Source organism: Sceloporus occidentalis, unplaced genomic scaffold, assembly GCF_023333645.1.
Source record: "Sceloporus occidentalis isolate IW3139 unplaced genomic scaffold, rSceOcc1.0.p SCAF_327, whole genome shotgun sequence".
In the NCBI taxonomy this organism is placed as follows: domain Eukaryota; kingdom Metazoa; phylum Chordata; class Lepidosauria; order Squamata; family Phrynosomatidae; genus Sceloporus; species Sceloporus occidentalis.
Genome location: NW_028317307.1, coordinates 507154 through 532131, shown reverse-complemented (window position 1 = coordinate 532131; position 24978 = coordinate 507154). Strand labels below are relative to the sequence as shown.

General features: G+C 37.9%; 1 protein-coding gene across 1 annotated transcript; it reads left to right on the top strand.

Moving 5' to 3' along the window:
- Window positions 1-2535: 2535 nt before the first annotated feature.
- LOC149274538 (caveolae-associated protein 1-like) lies at window positions 2536-21528 on the top strand. Its single transcript, XM_089505390.1, has 2 exons — window positions 2536-2958; window positions 20857-21528. The coding sequence occupies exons 1-2, from the start codon at window positions 2536-2538 to the stop codon at window positions 21526-21528; spliced, it is 1095 nt and encodes a 364-aa protein (XP_089361516.1).
- The last annotated feature ends 3450 nt before the right edge of the window (window positions 21529-24978 follow it).

The following is a 24978-nucleotide window of genomic DNA, read 5'->3' as shown; positions in this document are numbered from 1 at the left end:
TCTATCTGTAGATACCTCATGTTTTAGCTGAATCTCAGGTCTTAATGAATTTGTCATAAGATACCCCTGAACAAGTGTTCCATGTATCGGTTGCTGCACGTAAGTTCGCCCATTAATCATTCTACTGTCCTCTTTTAATGTGTATATACTACATATAACTTAAAATGTATTTAAAATACAGCCATTTTTTCCCTTTGGTTATAAGATGTTCACAGATAGAACCTGGCTTTTACACAGCTGAAACACATCATAAGTAATGAAATAAATGTAGGAAATTCAGCATCTGGAATTTGCTTTGCTATCAATAATGGCCTTGTAATGTGTACAGAGTGTCTGGATCTGTTTATTTTCTGAGATGAAGAATGTAGCATGTAGGTTTGAATGAACAATGGGTATATTTGGAAACAATCTTTTGAAAATGATGAGGAGGAGAGAGTACATTGTGCCCTTATTATGCCTTATTATGTTTCTTCCCATGGCTAGGGATGGATGAGCCAGCCATGTGGCAGCATTTTCTGGGCCAGACATGTCTGTCTGATACAAGAGGACATTGCAATTATTAACAAACAGGCACGGTCTATACTCTTAACATCCTGACCAATGGTGCCAATTCAAGCCTTGAATATTGGGCCAATTTAATGGTTAACATTATAGAATAGTAAACACAAACTTTCAGGACACTAACATCCCTCCTTCAGGCATAGTTAAAGGGACACTCCAGCCATCAATTTACACGGCACCCCCCTTGAAAATGTATGGAGGGATTCTGCAAGTCAGCTTCCGCACTTGCTTGGCAAATTTTGCAAGGGACCCAGTGGGCGGATTTGATTTCAAGGGGAGTGCTTTCCTGCCAATTATTACCTACTTCGAGCTGCAGTGGGGAGAATCATCAGGCCATGGAAGTCCCATTCACAAGATGAATCCATATTAAGACATAGTGGTACAGAAGAAGAGGTGTCTTCTGTCCAATAAACATAATAATAATCATGTAGATGCATTAATTATTCTAACCATGTGTGTTATGTCACAAGACAAGGTTTACCTATAGACCTCATGTATGTCTCATCTAAGGCCCTATGCTTTGTGCAGAAACTCAGCAACCAAGTAGAATTAGCTTGTCTGTCAAAACACACAACATAATGTAAAAGTTTGTTCTCCTAACTAAGCTCATTTTCTACCAGCTGATGGTTAATCTTGCCTTAAACTCCGCAGTGCCCTGTGACTACAACAATCTGTACGGAATTCCCTGACAGGGCCAGGGAGTGTTCATGCAGGGGAAACATCTGACTGTTAATGATTCCAAGCACTTTTCCATTTGCCATAATAAGCAGAGTTTTCCATTCTCCTTTCAGCTGAGCCCACCCACCTGCCACATACTGAACTTTTGTATGAAAAAATTCATTTGAGTTTCTCTTAGGATAAGAGGAAGGTAAGTAGATGTTTTGCTCTTAAAGTGTAACTATTTTATTTTATTTCAAAACATTACATCATGGTTATGTATAGTAGCCCAAAACAGTCCTTTTGTAAATATTGTAAATATTTCTTATACATGTTAGCATACATAAACAATTCTACCTGTAGTCTTTGTTATTTGTGTAATTTGAATAATCGGCTTTTAGAGTTGTATATTCGGGCACTGTGTGCTTTTCCTTCCTGACCTAAATCCTGTGTGATTCATGGCATCCTTTAAGATAACATTGTCTTTTTAATTTCAAGCAACTGCAGCTTCTCTTGAACATAAGCACTTTACTGCCTCTTCTGAAAGACAACTCTTTATACTAACTGCTATTGCCTTAAGGTAACACTTCCCAGAATTTCATATATGTGCCCTTGGTAGAGAAAAATTGTAACAATATACAAGGGGATTGAAATCGCAGTATTGTGTCGGACCAATACTGATTCAAAACATTAACTAATTTCTTATGTAAGATGACAAATTCTGTATTTTCAATTTGTCGTTTAATAGCTTTGATGCTTTGGTGTCAGTAAACACTTCAACCAACAATTGCTGAGGATCATGGCAGGGGTTAATGTTTTTTTACAGCTTGCATTAAGGTTGTAACGCTTGCTGTCAGTTAAGAGGTTAATGTGTTAGGGATACCCATAATATGATCAGCCTGACTTTTCTCATCTCTCCCTCTGCTGGTACATTCCACTGCCTGTGCTTGCATGCAAGGAGACGAGTCACCCCCCTTATAACTATTTTAATCATTTCAGAAAGGGAGAGGTTGGGTCAGCAGCCAGCTTCTCCAATATACTATGGGTGGAGTTAGCCAATGACATGAAAGTATGGAACATAGTTACCCCCCTCCTCCCAGGTCCTACCCGTACAGTTATGCAGAGCACTGCTATTCTGCATAGAAGCTCACAGATACACACACACACACATACCCATCCCATGCTTGCTATTTCCGGCCAGCGTCCCGGTTACCAGCATTATCAAAGTCTCTGGATCTCTCACCGCTTGTTTTTCCCTTCTGCTTTCTTCCCAGCTTGAACATAGTTAGAACTTCAACCCATAAAGCAACAGTCGACATGGAGGATACAACTTTGCAGATAATTGAGCAGCCCACCACCATTGAGACTCCTCCAGAGGAGCCAGCAGAGACAGAGCCCATCAAAGCAGACCAAATAAATGGTGTCCTGGTGTTAAGCCTGTTGGATAAGATCATAGGTGCAGTGGACCAGATTCAACTAACCCAAACCCAGCTGGAAGAACGGCAGCAAGAGATGGAAAATGTAGTGGGCAGCATCCAAGGAGAGCTTACCAAGCTGGCCAAGTCCCATGCGACCACCAGCAACACGGCCAGCAAACTGCTCGAGAAAGTGAGAAAGGTTAGCGTCAACGTCAAGACAGTGAGGCAGAACCTTGAGAGACAGGCAGGACAGATAAAAAAGCTGGAAGTAAACGAGTCTGAACTCTTGAGACGCAAGAACTTCAAAGTCATGATCTACCAGGTGAGATGTAGTGGTATGTGGTTTTTCGAAATGTTGGTCAGCTTTGGGTTTATCACATCCAATAGAAATATCATAATTTTCATTTGTATCTTTACTTGTGTATTTTCTTCTCAAGTTGGGTCTTTTAAATGTATAAGTCATGAACCAAACACTGAATTTGCAATGTGTTCATTGTAGTAACTTATATACTTAGTTTATCTAACTGCTTACATCAGTCTTACAATGTATTCTTATTGAAGATCAATTTACTTCAATGAAGTAGATGAATTTGTACATGACATGTATAGGAAAATAACAGGCAGGCTGATCCTATATTCTTTTGTATTACTTATTGTACATTTCATATTTCTTCTATTTTTGACTGAATTCTTTCTTATAACCTGACAAATTAGACTTTGAAGATGGGGCACATTAGAAAATATATTAAACCTCACATATTTATGTTTTAGACATGTTTGTATTCCTTGATAAAATGTTTTTTCTATTTGGAAAATTAAATTTTTTCAAAATTCTTTGAAAAACCACTTCAGTGTGATAAATGTAATAGCGTTCCATTTGCTATATGAGCATTCAGCGGTGACTTGGTTAAAGGGTGTGGAATGGTGTACTTTGCCAGAAATATCTGTTCTAAGGAACCAACTTTGTTAACACCAATTACCAGATCATGATCGCTGTTCCATTATGGGGTTTTTTTCAGTTACTAGATCAGGACACAGCCAGTTGTTTGTATGGTAGTTGTAGAAAAAAATCATATGCATTTTATAACATTATTTGAAAATATACATAATACATATTATTTAATTCTATGCATTGACAGTCAGTGGAGCTGACCAGTGTTGTGTCTCTTTGCAACTTCCCGTTGAGAATTGATTTTCAGGTTTGAATAGCTGGAGACAATTCTATAGGATAACATTTTTGTTACTTATATTTAGAAAACAACAGAATCTGATGTGGTTTGTTATCACTCATTTGTTGTACTGGAATCGTTAATAGTTTGAAACACTAACACCAGATGGTGTAGTAATACTTTAACAATGAATCATCGCTTTGATGAAAGGTGGAGAACACAAGGAATGCCTTTTTAGGGGCTCTACAAGATTTAAACCTTCTGGTGGTTTCAATAACTAGTGCTTACAGAATGATCCATTGTTCTTCATGTTAAATCAGGGTAAGCTGGCAGATCATCGGTTGCTACAGATGTTATGGTGCTTTGCCATTCATATGCTGACCATGGCTCATTAAAGCTTTAGTTCTAGGCAATCTGGGTTACCCCATGCACGAAAGGGAATCCACTCTTGTAAAAGATCCACAGTACCAGCAGTCACCAACTCAACAAACATTCCAGAGAGTTACCACCCTTACTGTACCGAATACCTAAACTGAAATTGTTGCTATCTAACATTAAAAAGTATCTTCTTGATATCTGTTCTGTCCATGCGGTAGTTATTATTTCTGAGATATCCTTAAATATATTGCTAATATATTTGTACATTGGGATTTCCTAGCGTAGATTAAACCACTTATGCATTTATTCCTGCCACATTTGTACTTTTACTTCTCAGCCAAGAAAGTGGCTGTCATTTTGAGTGGGTAACTTTTCCTCTATACATTGACCAGCAAACGTATCAGTGACCAGTTAATTGAAAGATTAAATTCACCTCTTACTTACAGCATTGAGACAGAAACACAAAGACATCTATGGGGTGAAGTGGGCATACATGTTACAAAATGCTGTGCACACAGTTCGAGTGAGAGTACATGCGGGTGCGGCTCACAAGCAGCCATATAAAACAGGACATGGAACTCCTACCAGTCCCAGATCAGCATAACCTTTATATACAGAATGTTTTAATCAATTTGGCCAGCAATTATATATATATATATAAATATATACACAGTGCTCTGAGAAAAGCATTTCCCCTTCCAGATTTCTTGTTATTTTGCATAGCATATTTGTCACACTTAAATGTTTCAGATAATCAAGTAATAATAACAACATAATAATGCAGAATAACATAATGTTGCAGAATCTTGTAATACTTACTTGTAATAGTAATTTGAATTACTAACTTTCAGGTGTCTTCCAGAAAAGCTTTTGACTTGATAAAGGGAGCACTCCCCAACGCTTGTCATTACAAAATACTGTCCAATAAAAATATATCACAGAATTCTGTTGTTCTGCATCACTGGACTAAAACGGCTACTCCAAACTACTTTACTATTAGACAAAGATAACCCGAGTAAACACAAAATGCAGTTCTTAACTGATTATTTAATGTATACAAGGAAAAAACTATCCAACCCAACCAGGCCCATTTAAATTGTATTTAATTGATAATTAGTTTAATTTCACTAGACACACCCAGGCATGACTACTGCCAGTCCTGTTGAATCTAACCATCAATAAAAAACAGAATTTATCTAGCAAAGTAGGTTAAAAGGTCTCAAAAAGCAGCACACAATGTAAAGAAATTCAAGAACAGATGAGAAACAAAGTAATTGACATCACTATGAAAAGTGTTTCAAAGCCGTATCTAAGGCTCTAGGATTCTAGGGAAGAGTAGGGGGAGCCATTATCTACAAATGGAAAAAACTTGGAACAGTGGTGAATTTTCCCAGGAGTGGCCGGCCTACAAAAATTCCTCCAAAATGCACATTGATGATGCACCCAGGAGCTTACAAAAGAATCCTGACTAACATGTAAAGAACTGCTGCAGACCTCCCCTGCCTCAGTTGAGATTCCACTATAAGAAAGAGATTGTGCCAAAATTACATCCATGGGAGAGTTGCAAGGCAAAATCCACTGCAGACCAAAAAGAACACAAAGGGTCATCTCACATTTGACAAAAAACATCTTGATGACCCTTTGGATAATATTCTGTGGACTGATGAGTCAAAAGTGATACTTTATGAAGACATTGGTCCCGTTACATCTGGTGTAAAGCTAACATAACATTTCACAAAAAGGACATCATACCAACAGTCAAACATGGTGGTGGTAGTGTGATGGTCTGGGGCTGCTTTTCTGTTCAGGGCCTGGGCAACTTTTAGAAAATCTTGAAGGAGAATGTCCGGCCATCAGTTTGTGACCTCAAGCTCAGTTGGGTTATGCAGCAGGAAAATGATCCAAAGCACACAAGCTGAATGTCTCAAAAGAAACAAAATGAAGGTTTTCAAATGGCCTAGCCAAAGCCCTGACTTGAATTTGAGATGCTGTGGCATGACATTAAAAAGGCAGTTCATGTTCGAAAACCCTCCAATGTGGCTGACTTTTACATATATATATGGTTTTTTTTTATTTAAAAAGTGCAGAAACTTTTTGAACGCCCCTCGTAAAAGATGCTTTACCAGTTATTGCAAACATTTGATTGCAGTTTTTGCCGCCAAGAGTGGCACAACCAGCTACTATTTTTAGGGGAGCAGTTACTTTTTCACATGGGTGATATAGGTTCTGATTAAATCTTTACCTTCAATAAATGAAACGATCATTACAACATTTAAATGTGACAAGTAAAGAAAAATAGAAGAAAATACTTTTTCATATATATATATATATAGAGAGAGAGAGAGAGAGAGAATACTTATCTTGCAGCGGATCCAGTCATCCATGTTCTATGAAGTAAAATATTATTATGTAAAATGCACGTGTCTGTTTAGCCTGTTTATATGTGGTTCATTGTGTTAAAGTCTGTGCTTTCTGCAGACCTTATGAGACAGACAATGAATCATTTTAATACACCTTCCAGTTTCAGTTTGTTATCCTGTAGGATATATTATGATTGACACTGAGTATATTCTCACCAGTTCCTAAACACTAACTTTTCCCTGAAGGCATGAATTAAGCAGCGCATGTGTCTATCTCCTTCACATCCGTTAGAATACCTATACATTAAACCACTATTATTATTTATACAGTAAATAGAAATAATACAGAAAAGATTAGTACTGGATGGCATTTGTAATGATATATGATGTAGCATAACTGCAGCAGAGGGATACGATTGCTAAGAATTTTTCAGTCCCCATTGCCGCCCTGGCCCTTTTCTTTTTGGTTTTCTGTGCTAGTCATCTAATGAGAGGAAATGGGGCGAGAGGGAAGAGCCTTGCTGTACCTTTTTTCCTTAGCCTGGTGTGTTTACTTGTTCTCACTTAAGAGATATCTCTATGGGTATGAGATACGCCGAGCAAATGGCTGCACGTTCCATGAGCATAAATACGTAGAGTATGCTTGCTCGTATACTGCTATTAGCTGCGCTTAAGTCATCAGACGGCCGTTGGCCTTAAAGTGTCGGGCCCACCTTATCATGCCCAGTCTGATATGACTTCAAATTTTGTTACAGGTTATACTTTTATAAAGAAAATTGCTAAAAAAAAATATTTTGTCAGTATATACTTTTTTACAAAGTAGATTGTAAACTATGTGAAAGTGTGTTTGTGTTCCCTCTAACATGGACTGTAATTAACAGTATTAAAAATACAAAAACACACATACAAGAGAAAAGAGAAAAAGGCAGGAATAAAATATCTCTTATGATCCAAAACTAAGAACTATTTGTGCAAAATGTCCCAAATAAATTGCCTGCAGGAATATCTTGATACTTCAATTGTTAATCTTTGTTAAGTTTATAATAGAGTATTGTTTTTAGGGCTTGTTCCAGCAGCAAACACCAGGAATACATTTCCATTTTTAGACTGTTTTTCTAGCAACAGTGTCCAGCATGATTCATTCAATTCAGGAAAGCTGCAAATGGGATCAGCAAGTCTCTAGGGTTTCTTTCATTTATTTTTCCCCACCATTTTTCTTTACAACGCATATTCATTTATTTCCACACAAGGTATATAAAAAGAAGAGAGATTGCAAACATTTTATACATGGGAAATGTTAAGAATATGTGTTCATTTCTTAAACCACACCAATCTTGAAATATCATTCCTCTAGTAACTAATGGACATTCCTCCTGACGTATTTTAATGGACGTATTAAAAATATAACAGCAATGGCATTTACAGAACATATCAAAGGTCAAGTGCTCTGCCTCCTGCAAATGCAGCCCAGGCCCCTATGTATGCATGTTGAGATCTAAATACGAAATGTATTTCTACTACATATCTGTTAGCGCAATTCCATGTTTTCATCCTGTGCCAATTATTTTACTTTTATTTATTTGCTTATAATTTATTTGCTTATTTATTTGCTTCATTTAAAGGACGGTCCAGGTTATCTTAACCGTTTACATTCTATTTAATTAGGAATCCAAATTAGTTAAAATAACAATCTAACGAGCTTTGTCCACTCACAATTCAGATAAGTCGATTGATCTTTGTAAATTTAGCAAATGCTTTCCTTCCTGTAGTTAGAAGTGTGTTGTACAGAAGAGGTTTTGTTTGTTTACTCAAAGCAACAATTATTTTCTTGTGTGGGAAATGTACATTATGAACTTGCACAGGGGCAGGGGTACTGGGCAGCCCCCTGCCTGGCTAAATATTGTCTCTCAATCCATCACAGACTAGGAGAAAGAGCAGGGAGGCTACATTTGGCCTGCAAGGCCAATCCAGTCAAGTGACCAAGTAAAAAAGCAACTCAAGTCAGACAAACATATGCTACTGAGTCATATCCAAAACATATTTACAGTGGATGCACAAAAGCCAATTCAGCCATTATGTAAATGCTGTCTTAAACCATTGATGCGCTGGACACCCTGGTGGAGACATGTGGAATTGCAAACATGTGGCCCAAAATGTTTAAATCTGAACAGCCCATAGGGCAATTACCCCCTGCCGCCCTTGGAGCAGAAGGCAATGAGCAGATAGTTTATTATTTCTACCTTACACAGGGTAGGGGGAAGAGCAGAGCTCCTCTGAGAATAATCTTGATAAGTTAACTAAAGTGTCTCTCAGCAATCTGCCATGAATGCAAGAAACATGCAAGAAAAAAGGTGTATGTTTTGTTTTTTTTCTAGAAATTTATGTTTTTTAGGTTACTGGTGCATTTTAAGAAATAAGTGAAATATACTGTTTGTGCCCATGATCTGATGAGGTTAGTAGAATTAGATACACTTAAGGGCCAGTGTGTGGGAGGCGTGGGCTTAAAGGAATTTTTCTTGGGCAAGGAGTGACTGTCTGTCCATGGGTAGGGAAGTGAGAGGTGGTGTTTTCTGCTCCGTGTGTGTGTGGGAAGATGGGTTCACATAATGCTTGTGCCTCCTCTGTCTGTGCCAGAAGATTTTTCTGACTTTTTATATCCGTGCAATATGAGAAGTGCTTGTAACTATGTAATTAGCGGTGATGATATCTAAGTCTATTATTACATATTACAAATTACAAATTACATATATATGCAAAAATATGTGACTCAAATACTCTTCTTGAGCATTAGGATGAGTTGTGAATTATAAATGAACTTCACCCTAGATGGACAGGCCTGGACTAGCACATAAAAAGTTGTCTATATCGTTGTTATATAACCCGGCTGTTCCTGTATCCTCTATAGTGGGAATCATTGATCTACCTGTGGTTCAGCGTTCTCTCTGTTCCCAGCATCCACTGATCAACTCATCTCATGAGGTTTTAAAGGGCATATCTTTGAACTGCACATGTGTGCTGGTCCAAAAATATCACATTATTCCTCTAAATGGGAGCTAAGATGAGGGCAGACAGTGCTAGCTAATTGAAGATATAGCTGACCCTGAGGCAATTAAAGAAAGTTTATCAGACTAAACAAAAAGGGAGAAAATCTTTATACCTATGCTTTCTTGGGAAGAAATACGGAACACATTGATCCAAATACAACTTGAATTATTGTGTTCCGCCACTGACCAAAAATATTCCCATAACTATGCATCAAAATCCCTGATAAAAGTAACCCTTTTACTTATTTTTGGGGCTTCTCTCTGCAGAATTATTCCCAGCTTTAATTTCTTCTCCTGCCTCTTTTCATCTCCTGGTGTAGACCGTAAGCAGACACTATTCTCTTGGCAGGAGCTGCAACCCATATTTAGCTTTTGTGATTCACGTCCCAGACATGCAGGATCCCTGCATTCTTCGTGCCTACAGGAATCAAGCATTAGCAGCTCTCTCAAAGCTGAGCCCTCCTGTCCAAGCCTTGTGTACTTCTGCCTGTTCGTGATTCTGTATCTGTCACAGATAACCAGTGGCTAGATCCTAGCCTTCCAGCTGTCCTCAGGGCACCCCTAGCTAGGGTAAAAAAATCCATACCATCTAAACGTTTATTACCGGCACCTAACTTTTTGTGTTTTCTTACATTTATGCATATATATTGATCCCTTCATGACTAATAAAAGAAGGTTTGCTCCTACAATTTCCTATGGTGCTCCTAAATTATACACAGATTTGCCTACGATGAGTTAACCTTTGTACTAAGACTCAGATTTTCCATGGCTGCTCGGAACAGTTGATATTTCATGTATATCAACCATCGTATGATGACTTTATATATAAAACCTTTATACAACTTCCACTGTACGGATTGCTTGGACATAGCTTTAATTCATGAAACATCTAAGAATTAGTGTTAAAACTGGAGAGATTACTGGTGTAACATCAGCCTGGTAAAGACCCCAACTAGAAAATACTTCAGACATTTTGAAGGGCATAGCACATAACTAGCATTGCCTGTGACATAATACACTGTAAAATGATGGTGTTGGAATGACAACGTCCCTGTTCTGATGATACAAACTGCCTCTAAAATACCCATTCTTATAAACACTCTTCCCTAGAGTAAAACTAGGACCTGATTTCAACTTATGTTAGCTTAAGGCATTTTATACTTTTTCTTTAAAAACGTAAGGAAATATCCGTCTCATATACCACTATAAGGGAAGTACTGTAATAGTGGTCTAATGAGCTAATCCTGTAATTTAAATAATGGGAAGATATATCTTAATAAATATACAAAAATATAAAAGAACTGTTTCCCTGAAGACATCCTGGCTATTATGCTGTATAATAATTGTACAATCCATACTAGCTTTGTGTCTCTTGCAGACGTAAGAGTTTATATTTCCAGAATGCTGTTTTTGAATTTGTTATGGTAACGGTCACCGTGGAAAGAAAAAGTGGGATTAATCCAGTGACTCAGTGAGAAAGAGCAGTGAATAACCTGGGTAACAAAACTGTAGTGTACGCCTGTTGTAGCACAGTGTGTTTGGATGGTTGTATAGATTAGATTGATCTGTAATTAGCACACTTCAATGATTGTTTTTATTCATGTTAATGCAATACTATTTAAATGTTTAGAATGAATATTTTCTTTGTTTGTAAAGCTAGCTAACCCCCCCCCCCCCAGATTTTAGTGTTTTTTAAGAAGTAAAATTAATCGTTGGCTAAAACTGGTTGCTTTCTTAGAGTTGCAGCTTTAATTTACATTCCTTCAATTTAAGGTTGCTGGCGAAATGGCAAATTGCCAGCTGTCACCGAACTGTTTCTCCCATGATGTTTAGCCAGACATATATAGTTCAGTAAAAGCTTTTGATTGTAATTCCATATCAACACAGACCCGTTATATATACATATATATATATGTACTGTACAATGTGAAAATAAGTCTTATAAGCAGTGAAATACCAATGCATATGAATGATTGTGATATCTCTACTACTTGATTTACCAACCCTGCATGCAGCCCACGCAGCTAGCAGTACATACATTAATAATATTACTTTAGCATTCATTATCAGCTTGAAGGGTAGATTATTTTAAGCATGACACCACCAGGCATTATGCCTTAAAAGAAGTTGTTTTTGGATGGTAATGGCATGCCCTGTGGATTCCTAAGCAGAAGTATTATTTTAGTAAGAAGAACACTATCTTCTCCATCTGGTTTTAGAGCAGGCCAGTTCCACTAAACATACGCACATTCAATTGGATACAGAGCAATTAGCTGTTGGTCCAGGAAAACGTGGTGTACATTATCTGCCACATGGTCATTTTCTTTTCTCAAAGAGTAAGAGCTTATTTTTATGCTCATTAAACCTAAGATTTTAGCATTTTGTCTACCATCTTTGATTTTTCCCATGTTTCCTCTAGTTGTCTCATTAACATAGTTCATAAGGTTGACAAAAAGACCTAAGTCCATCAAGTTCAACTCTTCTACCTAACCTTCCTATTCTTGATCTAAAAGAAGGCAAAAAAAAAACCTAATTAAGCTACTTCGAAATCTGCCATCAGGGGGAAAAAAATATTTCTTGACTCCAAGACGCAATCAGATTTCTCCTTGAATTACATGTAGATCAGGAACATAACTAGTAACAAATAATTCTTGTAGATCCTAAAATCACTGTAAAATTTCCCTTGGGGTAAGGTGCTTTAGTGGAGACATGTCAAAGTTTTTATTGGTAGTGGAAATGACAAACACAAAAGTGTCAAACTATACTAGATCATACTAGATGCTGAAGGACCGTAGCAATTTTAATGGGTAGTTGCAATAGACTTTGTAGATCTTGTGGCTCCATTTACATAGGATTGTTGGCTATTAGCTGTGGTCAGGCCTGAAATCCTTGTGCATCATCTGTACCCTGAATCTCATGGACCTTTCATCAGTGATGGAATTCTGACATTCTCAGGATTTAAATACCACAGCAGTCATGATATGTGCAGCTCTTCACTCTCCTGACCTAGAATACACATTTTTGTCAGACCCTACAAGAAGCAATATTTCTGATCAACAGAATCCAGAAATGCTAATTAACCCAGTAAAATTAAAGTTTTAACATGACTACTGCCACAAAGCTCTCTGAAATCTGCAGCAGTTTGGGAACATGTCTATAATGACTGGTGAGAAATCCATCCCAACACTGTTTGTTGAAGGGTTAATGTCTTTATTCCTAAATGCCGGGTCAGTAATTAGCTTGTGGAAACCTCTTGTTTCCGTCCACAGTTCACACTCATTGTTTAATGCCTGATGCCCTCTCCATGACGGCTCTGCCCATTGTTCCATTATATTCTGCTTAGATACTAATTGCAAAAGCAGATTTCATGTTCTGGTTGTTACGGGAAACTGTAGATAAAAGAAAAAAACACACTGGACTACAAGCTGCCAATTTGTCATATATTGACAAATACCTCCAGTAGTTAAATCACAGATGCCATATTTCCCTTGTTCTAGGGATATTGTATTTGCTTCTATTCTGGAAATATTAGTAACACAAATGTATAAGTTTCTCTAGGTAAGTTAAAACATTTCAGGAGACTCCATAAGTTGGCCTTTCATTATGCATATGATGGGCTGGGAGCGTAAAGCAGGAGGTGCAGTCTCCCAGAGGTAGGCAGTCCACAAAGCCAGGACAAAAGTCAATACACAGTCCACAGGGTCAAGGCAGGTGGCAAATGGTGCACAACAGGTTACAAAACTAAGGTCACAGGGCAGCATACAGATGGTATAGTCCAGGAAGCAAGCCAAAGGTAAAAAGCTGGAAGGTCAAATAAGGTCAAGTAGGGTCAGTGAGCTGCAGCAGGTAATACAAGGGAAATGGTGACTGTACGGAGACAGCCACAACAGCTTGGCAACAATCAAGCATGGAATGAACGATGAGCAGAGTTTATGTAGGGAAGTAGGTTCAAGGCTCCTCCCACCAGCATCAGGACACCCCCTCTACAGGTCAGGAACACCCTTTCTGCAGCATTCCCAGAATCCCATCAATGAGGACACGCCATAGGGCGACAGGACACGCCATCCTCCAACTGCAGCTCAATCACGCTGCTAGATCCGGTGTGCAACTCACTTGAGGCCAGGGATGTGGCCTATACTGCAACCCAGCCTCAGTCTGAACTCAGCGCCTGTGGTACTTGAGGCTGGGGATGCAGACTACTCCGTACAGCGTGCTGTGGAACTGGCTGCGGATGTCTACCAGGGGCTCGTGAGCGTAATAATAGAAAGAACTGTTATCTTCTGCTATGTACTAATTAGAACTGCGCCACAAGAGCAAATATATTTTTGTCCCAATGCTAGGAAACCAAATATCAGTTAACACACCGTGAGAAATAAAATATGCCTTAAAATTCCTGTGATCATCCAAATTCTCAGGGGACAGACAAAGTCATTGATTCGCATATACAGAGAAATGAGACATAAATGCTGACAAACGCTAACTAAAAAAAAAAGACACAGAAATAAGCAAGTTCAAAGCTTCTGTATATATAGATACAATCACACATTAGAAACACACATATATTCATAAAAGAGCACATTTAACATATATCTTTCATGTGTTTCTGATGGCATTTTGGGGCCCCTTTCTATTTTTGACCTGGGGGCTGCCGTGTGAACCAAGAATGCATAGAAAATACATAGCTGGGTGAGCTTAAAATGGTTATGGATGAGAGCCAGGACAGGGCCTGGGAATAACACAGCATGTCCACAAATAGCACTGCTTGTCGTTATTTACGCCACTTGAAATGCTGAGAGGCTGGCAGTAAATTCAGCCTCCCATTCACCAGCTGCCATTTTTACAAACTCTGCAGTAAAATGCATGTATTGTAAACATCAGATACAAACTCTGCCGCTAGACCTGTGATACGACAACAGAAGGTTTGTCAGGGTGTACATCTCAGTACATCTCAGTACATCTCAGTCTCATCGGCCATTTCAGTTCTATGTGACTGGTGCAAACAGCTGAGATAGAGAAGGGTCCTTGATCCACCTCCCATAAGTCTATTCTCACCAAACAGTTTGGATGTTGCCATGGCAGCAGAGTATACTACATTTTGCAGAAGTGAATAAGTGAAGTAACTAAATCCAGGGTTTAAATAGAAACTTGAGGGTTAACCTGATCTTTCATTCCTCCATTCCTCAGTTATCAGTGGTGTGGGCTCAAAAGCACCTCCCACACACACAGTAACATACACACACAGTAACATATACACACACAGTAACACATACACACACACACAGTGACATATACACACACAGTAACATATACACACACAGTAACATATACACACACAGTAACATATACACACACACACAGTAACATATACACACACAGTAACATATACACACACACAGTAACATATACACACACAGAGAAACATATTTATACACACAGTAACATATACACACAGAGAAACATATTTATACACACAGTAACATATACACACAGAGAAACATATTTATACACACACAGTAACATACACACACACAGTAACATATACACACAGAGAAACATATACACACACACACACAGTAACATATACACACACAGAGAAACATATTTATACACACAGTAACATATACACACAGAGAAACATATTTATACACACACAGTAACATATACACACACACAGTAACATATACACACAGAGAAACATATTTATACACACACAGTAACATATACACACACACAGTAACATATACACACAGAGAAACATATACACACACAGAGAAACATATTTATACACACACAGTAACATATACACACACACAGTAACATATACACACAGAGAAACATATACACACACACACAGTAACATATACACACACAGAGAAACATATTTATACACACAGTAACATATACACACAGAGAAACATATTTATACACACACAGTAACATATACACACACACAGTAACATATACACACAGAGAAACATATACACACACACACACAGTAACATATACACACAGAGAAACATATTTATACACACACAGTAACATATACACACACACAGTAACATATACACACAGAGAAACATATTTATACACACACAGTAACATATACACACAGAGAAACATATTTATACACACACAGTAACATATACACACACACAGTAACATATACACACAGAGAAACATATACACACACAGAGAAACATATTTATACACACAGTAACATATACACACAGAGAAACAAACATATACACACACACAGTAACATACACACACACAGTAACATATACACACAGTAACATATACACACACAGTAACACATACACACACAGTAACATATACACACACAGTAACATATATACACACACAGTAACATATACACACACAGAAACATATTTATACACACACAGTAACATATACACACGCAGTAACATATATACACACACAGTAACATATACACACAGAGAAACATATTTATACACACAGTAACATATACACACACAGTAACATACACACACACATTAACATACACACACACACAGTAACATATACACACACAGTAACATACACACACACATTAACATACACACACACACAGTAACATATACACACACATAGAAACATATTTATACACACACAGTAACATATACACACAGAGAAACATATACACACACAGTAACACATACACACACAGTAACATACACACACACAGTAACATATACACACACAGAGAAACATATTTATACACACACAGTAACATACACACACACAGTAACATATACACACACACAGTAACATATACACACACAGTAGCATATACACACACACAGTAGCATATACACACACAGTAACACATACACACACAGTAACATATACACACACACAGTAACATATACACACAGAGAAACATATACACACACACAGTAACACATACACACACAGTAACATATACACACACACACAGTAGCATATACACACACACAGTAACATATACACACAGAGAAACATATTTATACACACACAGTAACATATACACACACACAGTAACATATACACACACAGTAACATATACACATACAGTAACATACTACCATGCACACTAACGCAAACAATAATATATGTACACAGACACACAAGTAACATATTTATGAGTACTTTGAGTACTTTAATATGTATTCTATAAAAAGGTTAAACAAAATAACACCTTAGGGAGAAGCTGCAGCTCCCTGCCACCTACTTGGTCTGAAGATACTTTCTACTGATTGGCTGCTATAGAAATCAGTGGAAGCATTTTCCATGCATGCACGCATGGGGAGAGGTGAGTAAACCACACTTCAGGAGATCAGTTCAGCATGGAAAATTTAATGGGATGGGGGAAAGGGGTAAATGAAGCATCCTCCCATTTATTGATTAGTGGACAACACATTTAAAGTTACTTCTCAGCTATCATATGCTTTAAAGGTCACATGATAACTGGAGTGTCTCATTAATGATGTGTTTGTGTTACGTAGCATAGAAAAAAAACACTGTATCTTCTCAGATTAGCAACCATAGTCATCTAGGGTGTACTACATGTGTTGTCAAGCAGCCAGCAAGGCAGACGTCACCCTTCCAATCGCTGTACAGCGCCGTATGTCCGTGTACGCATTCTATGAAGTGTGGGCAGCTGCTAACTTAACATCGTCTTCTCCTTGGAATGCATAACGTGCATGTGGCTTAATCAAAAATTGGTGTTCGCATTAACTGAATAAATCAAACCTGCACCCCATATTCCCAGTCACTACACTAACCGCACCTGCTGTAACACGTGCCCTTTACATTGCCTCAGAGAGACTTATGCTCTAGTGCATGCTAATTTTAAATTCTAATGCATATATATGCACATTATTGTGACTTTTAGGGCTGTATATTACTATGATACACTCATAAATATATTTAGCTCACCATTATTCTCATAATTCGCTCATTATTCTGTTTTTACTCTCTCCTCCGTCTATCTCTCTTGGCTGCAATATTTCCTAATGAGTTAATGTGTTTGAGTTGCAGTTGGATGATTTTAAGAAAGTCTACCCACTTTGGTTTGGGCAGCCATGTTATACATTTTTATAACAATCATTAGGTTCCGGCAATGAAAGAACAGTTTTAAAAAGTCATTATAAGTATAATCAATACACAATGTCACAGTTTATCCAACGATAATCCATAAATGATTCTACTTTTAATAAAATATGAAATCCCAAACATCTTAAAGAAAAACTAGCACAGTCGCAGCTTTTAGCATAACCAAGTTATTTTATTAGAACCAAAACAAAACAAGAATTCAGGGCATGCCCCGTAAATACCGTGTATATTTATCTAAGGCATAAATATAGGGGATTCCATCACACTACATGGCCATATATTGCTTAGCCCGCCACCATGTCAAAGTACACCGTAGTGGTGGGTAAAGTAATAAATGAACAGATTTATGCATTTTGAATGGTATTCACTGAGCATGCGCTGAATTCTTGTTTTGTGTACTTACTGGTCATAATTATTCTAGCAACAACACCGAATCTGAATTGTTGTGCCTTTTATGCTTTTTAGGTTGTGGGCGCCTCTATTTTTGTATTTTATATTTTACTAGAATTTGGAAAAGGTTTATCAGACAAAAATGGCTGTGTATGAGTAAGACACAAGCATAAGCTGTTCTGTGTTTATGGAGTTTTTTGGCATGGAGTTAGAGAATGGAAAATACTGTTCAGATGGAAGAAAAAATATTTCCTTGGCAGCCAATTGCACATTGCAGAAAATTGGATAAACTTGTCTAAAGTTTAAACCAATGGACAAAGAGACCATGTGCCAGTGATGACTTTCATAACATAAAGAGAGTTAACCCATAAGCATTGTGTGCCTTACCATCATGTACTGTAAAGTATAAATATCATATGAAACACTCTATTGCACTGTACCAGTAAGTAAAGAATTATGGCAATGTACATCAGGACTCAGTCCTATAACAGAACAGAAAAAAGTATATATCTTCAGACCGCTGAAGATAATTAGAATTATGATTGTGCATGAACAGAGTCTTCAGAGTATACCTGCCAGCTTACAAGCCAATAGCTGCATGTGTAGTTATTGGCAAGTTCTGTCCTATCAGGGCTTTGCTGAGCTGCCAAGTGCCATTTGACGAAGAGAACTCAGGGTGCTTTGTTAATGCACGGAACCTGCCATTCTCAACTCAACATTTTATATTGCATTCTAAAACTTGAGTATCCACTAGACGGAGCATTTATCCTCAATAACCTTTAAATGGGTTGAACATATTATAAAATATAAATGGCACTTATATTTTTTAATAACACTCAGATCTAGCTTTTCTTCCACTAATCTCTCCCCTTCACTATTTGTCAATAATTGCCTTGTCTTTGTTTCTAACAGGATATCTGCACGATTCCCAAAATTCGAAAAGTGAATTTCTCACCTTGACTACAAGCATTACTAACATTTCTGAGAGTCTCCGTCAATGATGCAGCCACCATCCTACCCCACACAATCACTGTCTCTTTGGCACCATTGACGTTGACCTCTCACTAAACCCTCACGTAAAATCTATTTAAAACTGCCGCCTAAATCTTAAAAACATGTCTCATACTTGCCCTTCCTAACACAATGCAGGGCAATGCAACTAAAGCTATTGTCTACACACTCATTATCATCAAAATTGCAAGTCAGTCTTAGTTGGTCTTCCTGGTCTACCCATCTTGCCACCACACAATCCCTCATGGATGCTACTGTTAGGTTTATATTTCTTACCCATCACTCTTCTAAGATCACTCAACTCTGCCCATCTTTTCATTGGCTGCCTGTAAACTCTATGGTTCAATGTACAATCCTGAGTCTCACCTACAAAGATCTTCATAACAGTTCCTCTGCTAGACTTGAGCGCCGGCCAACACTTCGTGTTCATCTTCGTGGGGGGGGGAGAATCTTCGTATTTCACGAATATTCGCTTGTGTTTTTTGTAGAAGAGGTTAATACGGGGTTAACACGGTACGCAGTAGCTTTGGCGACAAGATTTTAAATGTCAATACAAGCAACTCTATTGGTCGCCGGCAGGGGCCTTCGTTGGTTGATGGCAGACAAGCCCCCTGCTGGCGGCCAATAGAGTCGCTTGTATGGACATTTAAAATCCTGGTGCCGCAACTTGGCCGGGGGAGACCACTCCTGTCAGGAGTTAAAGGACCATGCGAGTGAGTCTATTGGTCGCCTGCAGGGGCTTCCTCTGGTTTGGTTGACCAATAGAGTCGCTTAAACGGCCCTTTAACTCCTGACGGTGAACTTGGCCTGTCTCTCCGCTCCAAGAGATAAAAGTCTATAACTCCTGACAGCGAACCTACGGATTTCTGCTCCTGTTATCTACGCAGCATCGCAGGGGTTAACGGGAGTGGAAATCCGTAGGTTCGCCGTCAGGAGTTAAATGTTCATAAGAACGACTTTATTCGGTAGGGGCCTCCTCTCGCATCAACCAATTGGTTGATGCCAGAGGAGGCCCCTGCAGGCGTTGTTCGCACGGCCCTTTAACTCCTGACGGCAAACCTACGCATTTCCACTCCTGTTAACCCCTGTGATGCTGCGTAGATAAGGTAGGCTAGATGGGGAAGGGACCAGGGAGATTAGTAAACAAAGATGAAGACAAACACGAAGATTATTCGTGTTGTGTGTCTTCGTCTACGTTTTGCCGCTGCCATGTTGGTATGTTCGGTATTCCCAGATACCCAAATTGTGGAAGAATCATGTGTTCATTCATCAATCATTTGTTAGCATTTTTACACGGATTGGACATCCACAAACTTATACCAAAGTTAGACATTTTTCAACATGCAGGTATACAATATATACCCATACTTTACAGAGTAACTGTGGTATACAGAATGCATTTTGAGATTGTGAACCAAGCATTTTAGGTGTGAATATATGTTCATTGCATTAGAAGCAGTGCATATTTGTACTCCAAAATGCATATAAACATATTGTTAGGCAACTTATGATAACAGTATAGTTTAATCTATAATTGTTGGCTACCAGTTTGGTTTATACTGTGTAATGTAAAATGTACATTTCTTGCTCTCTAAAAGTGTCATGTACACTAAAAGAAAAGAGATTTAATTTGTACATAATACAACAAAAACTTTCTCACAATTACATCCCCCCAAACAATGTTATTTTCTTTGTATACAGGAATTAATAACATGTTAATTATTTATTTTTTATTTATTATCTCCTTTTCTAGGATGAGGTGAAGTTGCCTTCCAAATTGAGCATCAGCAAATCTGTCAAAGATACAGAGAAGCAGGAGGTAGAAGGAGAAGAACAACCAAAAGAAAACAAAGAAGAAGATGAAGAGCACATACAACTGTCATCCGATGAGGAAGTGGAAGTAGAAGAGATCATTGAGGAGTCCAGAGCTGAACGTATAAAAAAGAGTGGAATGCGGCGGGTTGATGACATTAAGAAAGCTTTTTCCAAAGAGAAGATGGAAAAGACCAAAGTTAAGACCAAAGAGAACCTGGAGAAGACCAAGCAGAATCTGGAGAAGACCAGGCACAACATAGAGAAGAGAATGACCAAGCTGGGAACCAAGATAGTGACAAACGAAAGGCGGGAGAAGATGAAGACCTCTAGGGACAAGTTGAAAAAGTCCTTCACACCTGACCACCCTGTCTATGCCCGCTCCAAAACAGCAGTCTACAAGGTGCCCCCATTCACTTTCTATGTAAAGAAGATCAGAGAGGGTGAAGTTGAGGTCCAGGCAACAGAAATGGTGGAAGTTGGCGGGGAGGGTGATGAAGAAGGAGGGGAAGGAGCTGAGTTGTTGAGAGGAGAAAGTCCCGATCCCCATGCTCTTCTGCAAATCACTGAGGACACTGATGCTGTGTTGGCTGAGAGAAGTGACAGCGACTAGAGAGGGAGAATTCTGTTCCCTTCAAATGGACAGCTATAATTGTTATCTTTCACATTTCAAACCAATTTTATTTCCTTTCTTTTCATATACACACACATTTTTCTTCTATATATTTGAAGCTTTTAAAAACACAATTACAAAGAAGAGAAAAATACATATAACCATATTTCTGCTTAGCAGGCCACACTAGCAGATATAAAAAATAAAGCTAATTTTGTTTATGACATATGTAATCACATCACAGCTTTTTTAATTTTCTTTCTCTGTGGGTCTTATCAGCAAACTATACTTGGTCACCCAAAGAGCTACCTGGATCATGTTTAGCAAGTCATATTAATGTAATCCCTTCTGGAAATATACGTAAGATTAGTATTGCTTCGGGGATGCTAGCTAAAACTATTTAAATTACCGGTATTTCAGTCAAAGAATAGCATCATTAGTATGTCTTGGCAAGCAAGAACTGTGGGGTTCAGGTGCCGGGGCTTTTGGTCAATCTTAAGATGTCTTTTTGTAAGTTTAATAGCAGTTATGTTGGTTTCATTGCCATCATACCTGATAAAAAAAACCAAGAATACTATGTAGATCACTATGTCTTTGAGACAATAACCAATCGCCATATTGCTCAATATGCCATAAACAATCAGTTCTTTAATTATCTGTCTTGCTGGTGCATCAGAAATGAGTGTATGATTTGATTTCTTAGGTCATTGGCCCTTTACATATCTATTGAGACAAAAGCTCCATACAACTCTCTTTGTAGAATGCTTTGGACAACCACCAACACCAGCATTGTATTAAAAATAAGAATATAATTAATAATGTGTCATTGTATAATGTTCCGTGGAAAGAGACATTGACAAGGTAAAGGTAAACTGATTAAGGAATGTTACAGTATGTACTTACGCTGTTTTGTGCAGAGAATCTAAATTGAGCAAAGTGCCAGAAAAATAATTAAAAGAAAGTGAATTGGAAAGAGTACTCATACTAATGGAGATCAACTCATGTGAGCACCGATTAAGTAGAGAAAGAGATGGTTTCAGGGATTTGCTGCCAGAAGACAAAGTAGAGGTTAATACAGCAAGACCACTATGATGGGTAGGAGACTAAGCATAATATAAGTGTGATTAAACTGGACAATATTTAAGGGTTAAAAAAAAGAAAATATGTGGAAGAAGTTAACCTGTTGTAAATTCTTGTTTGGTGAAAATTAGAATCTTCTCCAGAAGGCAACATCATCTCTTGGGGTGCAGTTTTATTCTTCTAAATTATAGCTAAAGTTTCCATTTTTCTGATATAAACTTTATATCAGATACCCCTACTATCAGAATTATTTTGATGTAGGTTATGTAGTTACCTAATAATACCTGAAAAGTCTTATGTTCAATTCTGGGTACTAATCTCTACTTTCTCTGCAGACAGACTGATTGAAAATTAAGTTTAAAAAAAATTCCATTGAAAATGAGCTTGTTGATATTGTTATATACCAGGTAATGGGCAAGACCCATTCTACCTGTAAACTTATTACACTTTCTGTAAAATGTATGTTGCAAAACCCCTATGGGTCATATCTGGTAAGAGACAGTAGGAGGTTTATGGCTTGATGTTGTGTTAACCTTTTGGCTGCCAGAGGGATACATAACACATTTCAATTGTCTTCCTTGTCTAATTGTAACCAGATTAAACACAATATTTTGCCTTGCATATTTTGCTTTTCTTTGGATGTGACTCAGTGTCATTAATTAGGTAGTCTCAAAACAAGAAACATAATAACATCAATTAGATATTTACATTTATAAATCATCTGTGAAGTTTAAGGTCCATGCAGTTTAACAAAATTTTAAAAATAACAATTTTAAATGGTAGACTGGGAGGAACCGTTAGCTCAATAACTAAAGCAATTTATGCATATAATATTTCAGTGAGCTTCTGTTGCATAAAGTGATTGGCCTTTTAAAAAGGAATATCAATTCTAATGGCTGTTTAAATTATTATATACCTGACTATAATTTATAATGTTATTTTCCCCAACACACAAAACACAAAACATGTCCATCTCTTGAACACATTTTGATATAAACAATATATAATTCATATTGATCCACTTCTTTGGTTCTTTTTATAGATGTACATACATAGGAAAAAAAACCACAAAACAATGGTATAATGTTTTTTGTTAAAATATATAATTCATTGTTGCCCCTTTATGTTCTACTTCCACACTCACAAGAAGTGCTGTTTGGCTCAGATGCTATGCATATAGATGCTGTGAGCCATATAAGATGAGAGTTTATTTGCACTCAATAAAAATATCCTTACAGCAAAAAAAGCAGAATACATAATTAACTCAGTGGTATTTCTTTAGCCACCTCCCTTAACCTATGTATTATGCATGACCTTCATCATGCATCATACATTTAGTAAGTTGAAATTCTGAAGTGCCACTATAAAAAAAAGAAAAAAGAAAACTCTGGGCTATGTAAGAAGGGTCACATTGGATGGAAGGGAAAGAAACAATGGATGATTTGGGATCATAAGAGAGAGGAAAAATGTAATGAGAACGAAATACAAAATAAGGGGAAAATGTTGAATTACAATGCCGGAATAATATAGAGGTGATCCTACAAAAATTCCTGTTATCAAAGTTAAGTAATGTTAAAAGAGATATAAGTCCATCAAGTCCACCCTTTCCAAGATGTCCATAGTTGCACTGATCAAGATAAATAAAAAAAATATTTTGAGACTTGATGGACAGCCAGATCAACCCTAGATCAACAGCTTTTAAGTTACTATGTGTGCTCCTCAATACCCTTTCTGGATAACTACCAAGCCAGTTTATTTATGAAAGCCTCCGCAATACTTGTTGTCCCCACCTCCATAGGCAGTGCATTCCCTTATTGTCACAAATAGTCTTATGGGATTAAGATGGGACCTTGGCTCCTCAACCTAATAAGTGGCTCATTTCTACTTTGTGGGGCATGTCCAAGATGAGGGAGCGGAGTTTAGGCACGTCCATTCCCCGCCCTGTTCCCCTTCCACCCTTTTTCACATTTAACTGACTGGGGCTGTTCCATCCCTCTCAGAAAGCCTGTTATAAGGCCTTCCTCGGAAAACAGGTATAATGGTTACCTTGCGCATGCACTTGAAAGATGTCATATGTGTGCATGTCTGTTGTCATCACGCAGCTCCTCCCTTGTATTTGAACTGCAGACCTTTCCATGACCTCAGCGGATTTCCATCTTAACATAAGGGGCCCTGTTTCAGTATGTTATCATTACAGCACCAAAGGGCCACACTGATGAATCCAGCTGAGATAGGGCACAAAATGTTGGGCGCACATCAAAAGCCTTGATCATCGCATGGATGTTTGCTCAAATTGTGCAAACTCTGAGCCTACCTGGTCCAGCGTTCTGGTTCCATCTGTACGATCTGTGAAGCCAGACGTCATGGGAT

Coding starts and splice junctions, on each gene's coding strand:
- LOC149274538 (XM_089505390.1), top strand. CDS start 2,536: ATGGAGGATACAACTTTGCAGATAATTGAGCAGCCCACCACCATTGAG. Junction 2,959..20,856: donor TCAAAGTCATGATCTACCAG/GTGAGATGTAGT, acceptor CTCCTTTTCTAG/GATGAGGTGAAGTTGCCTTC.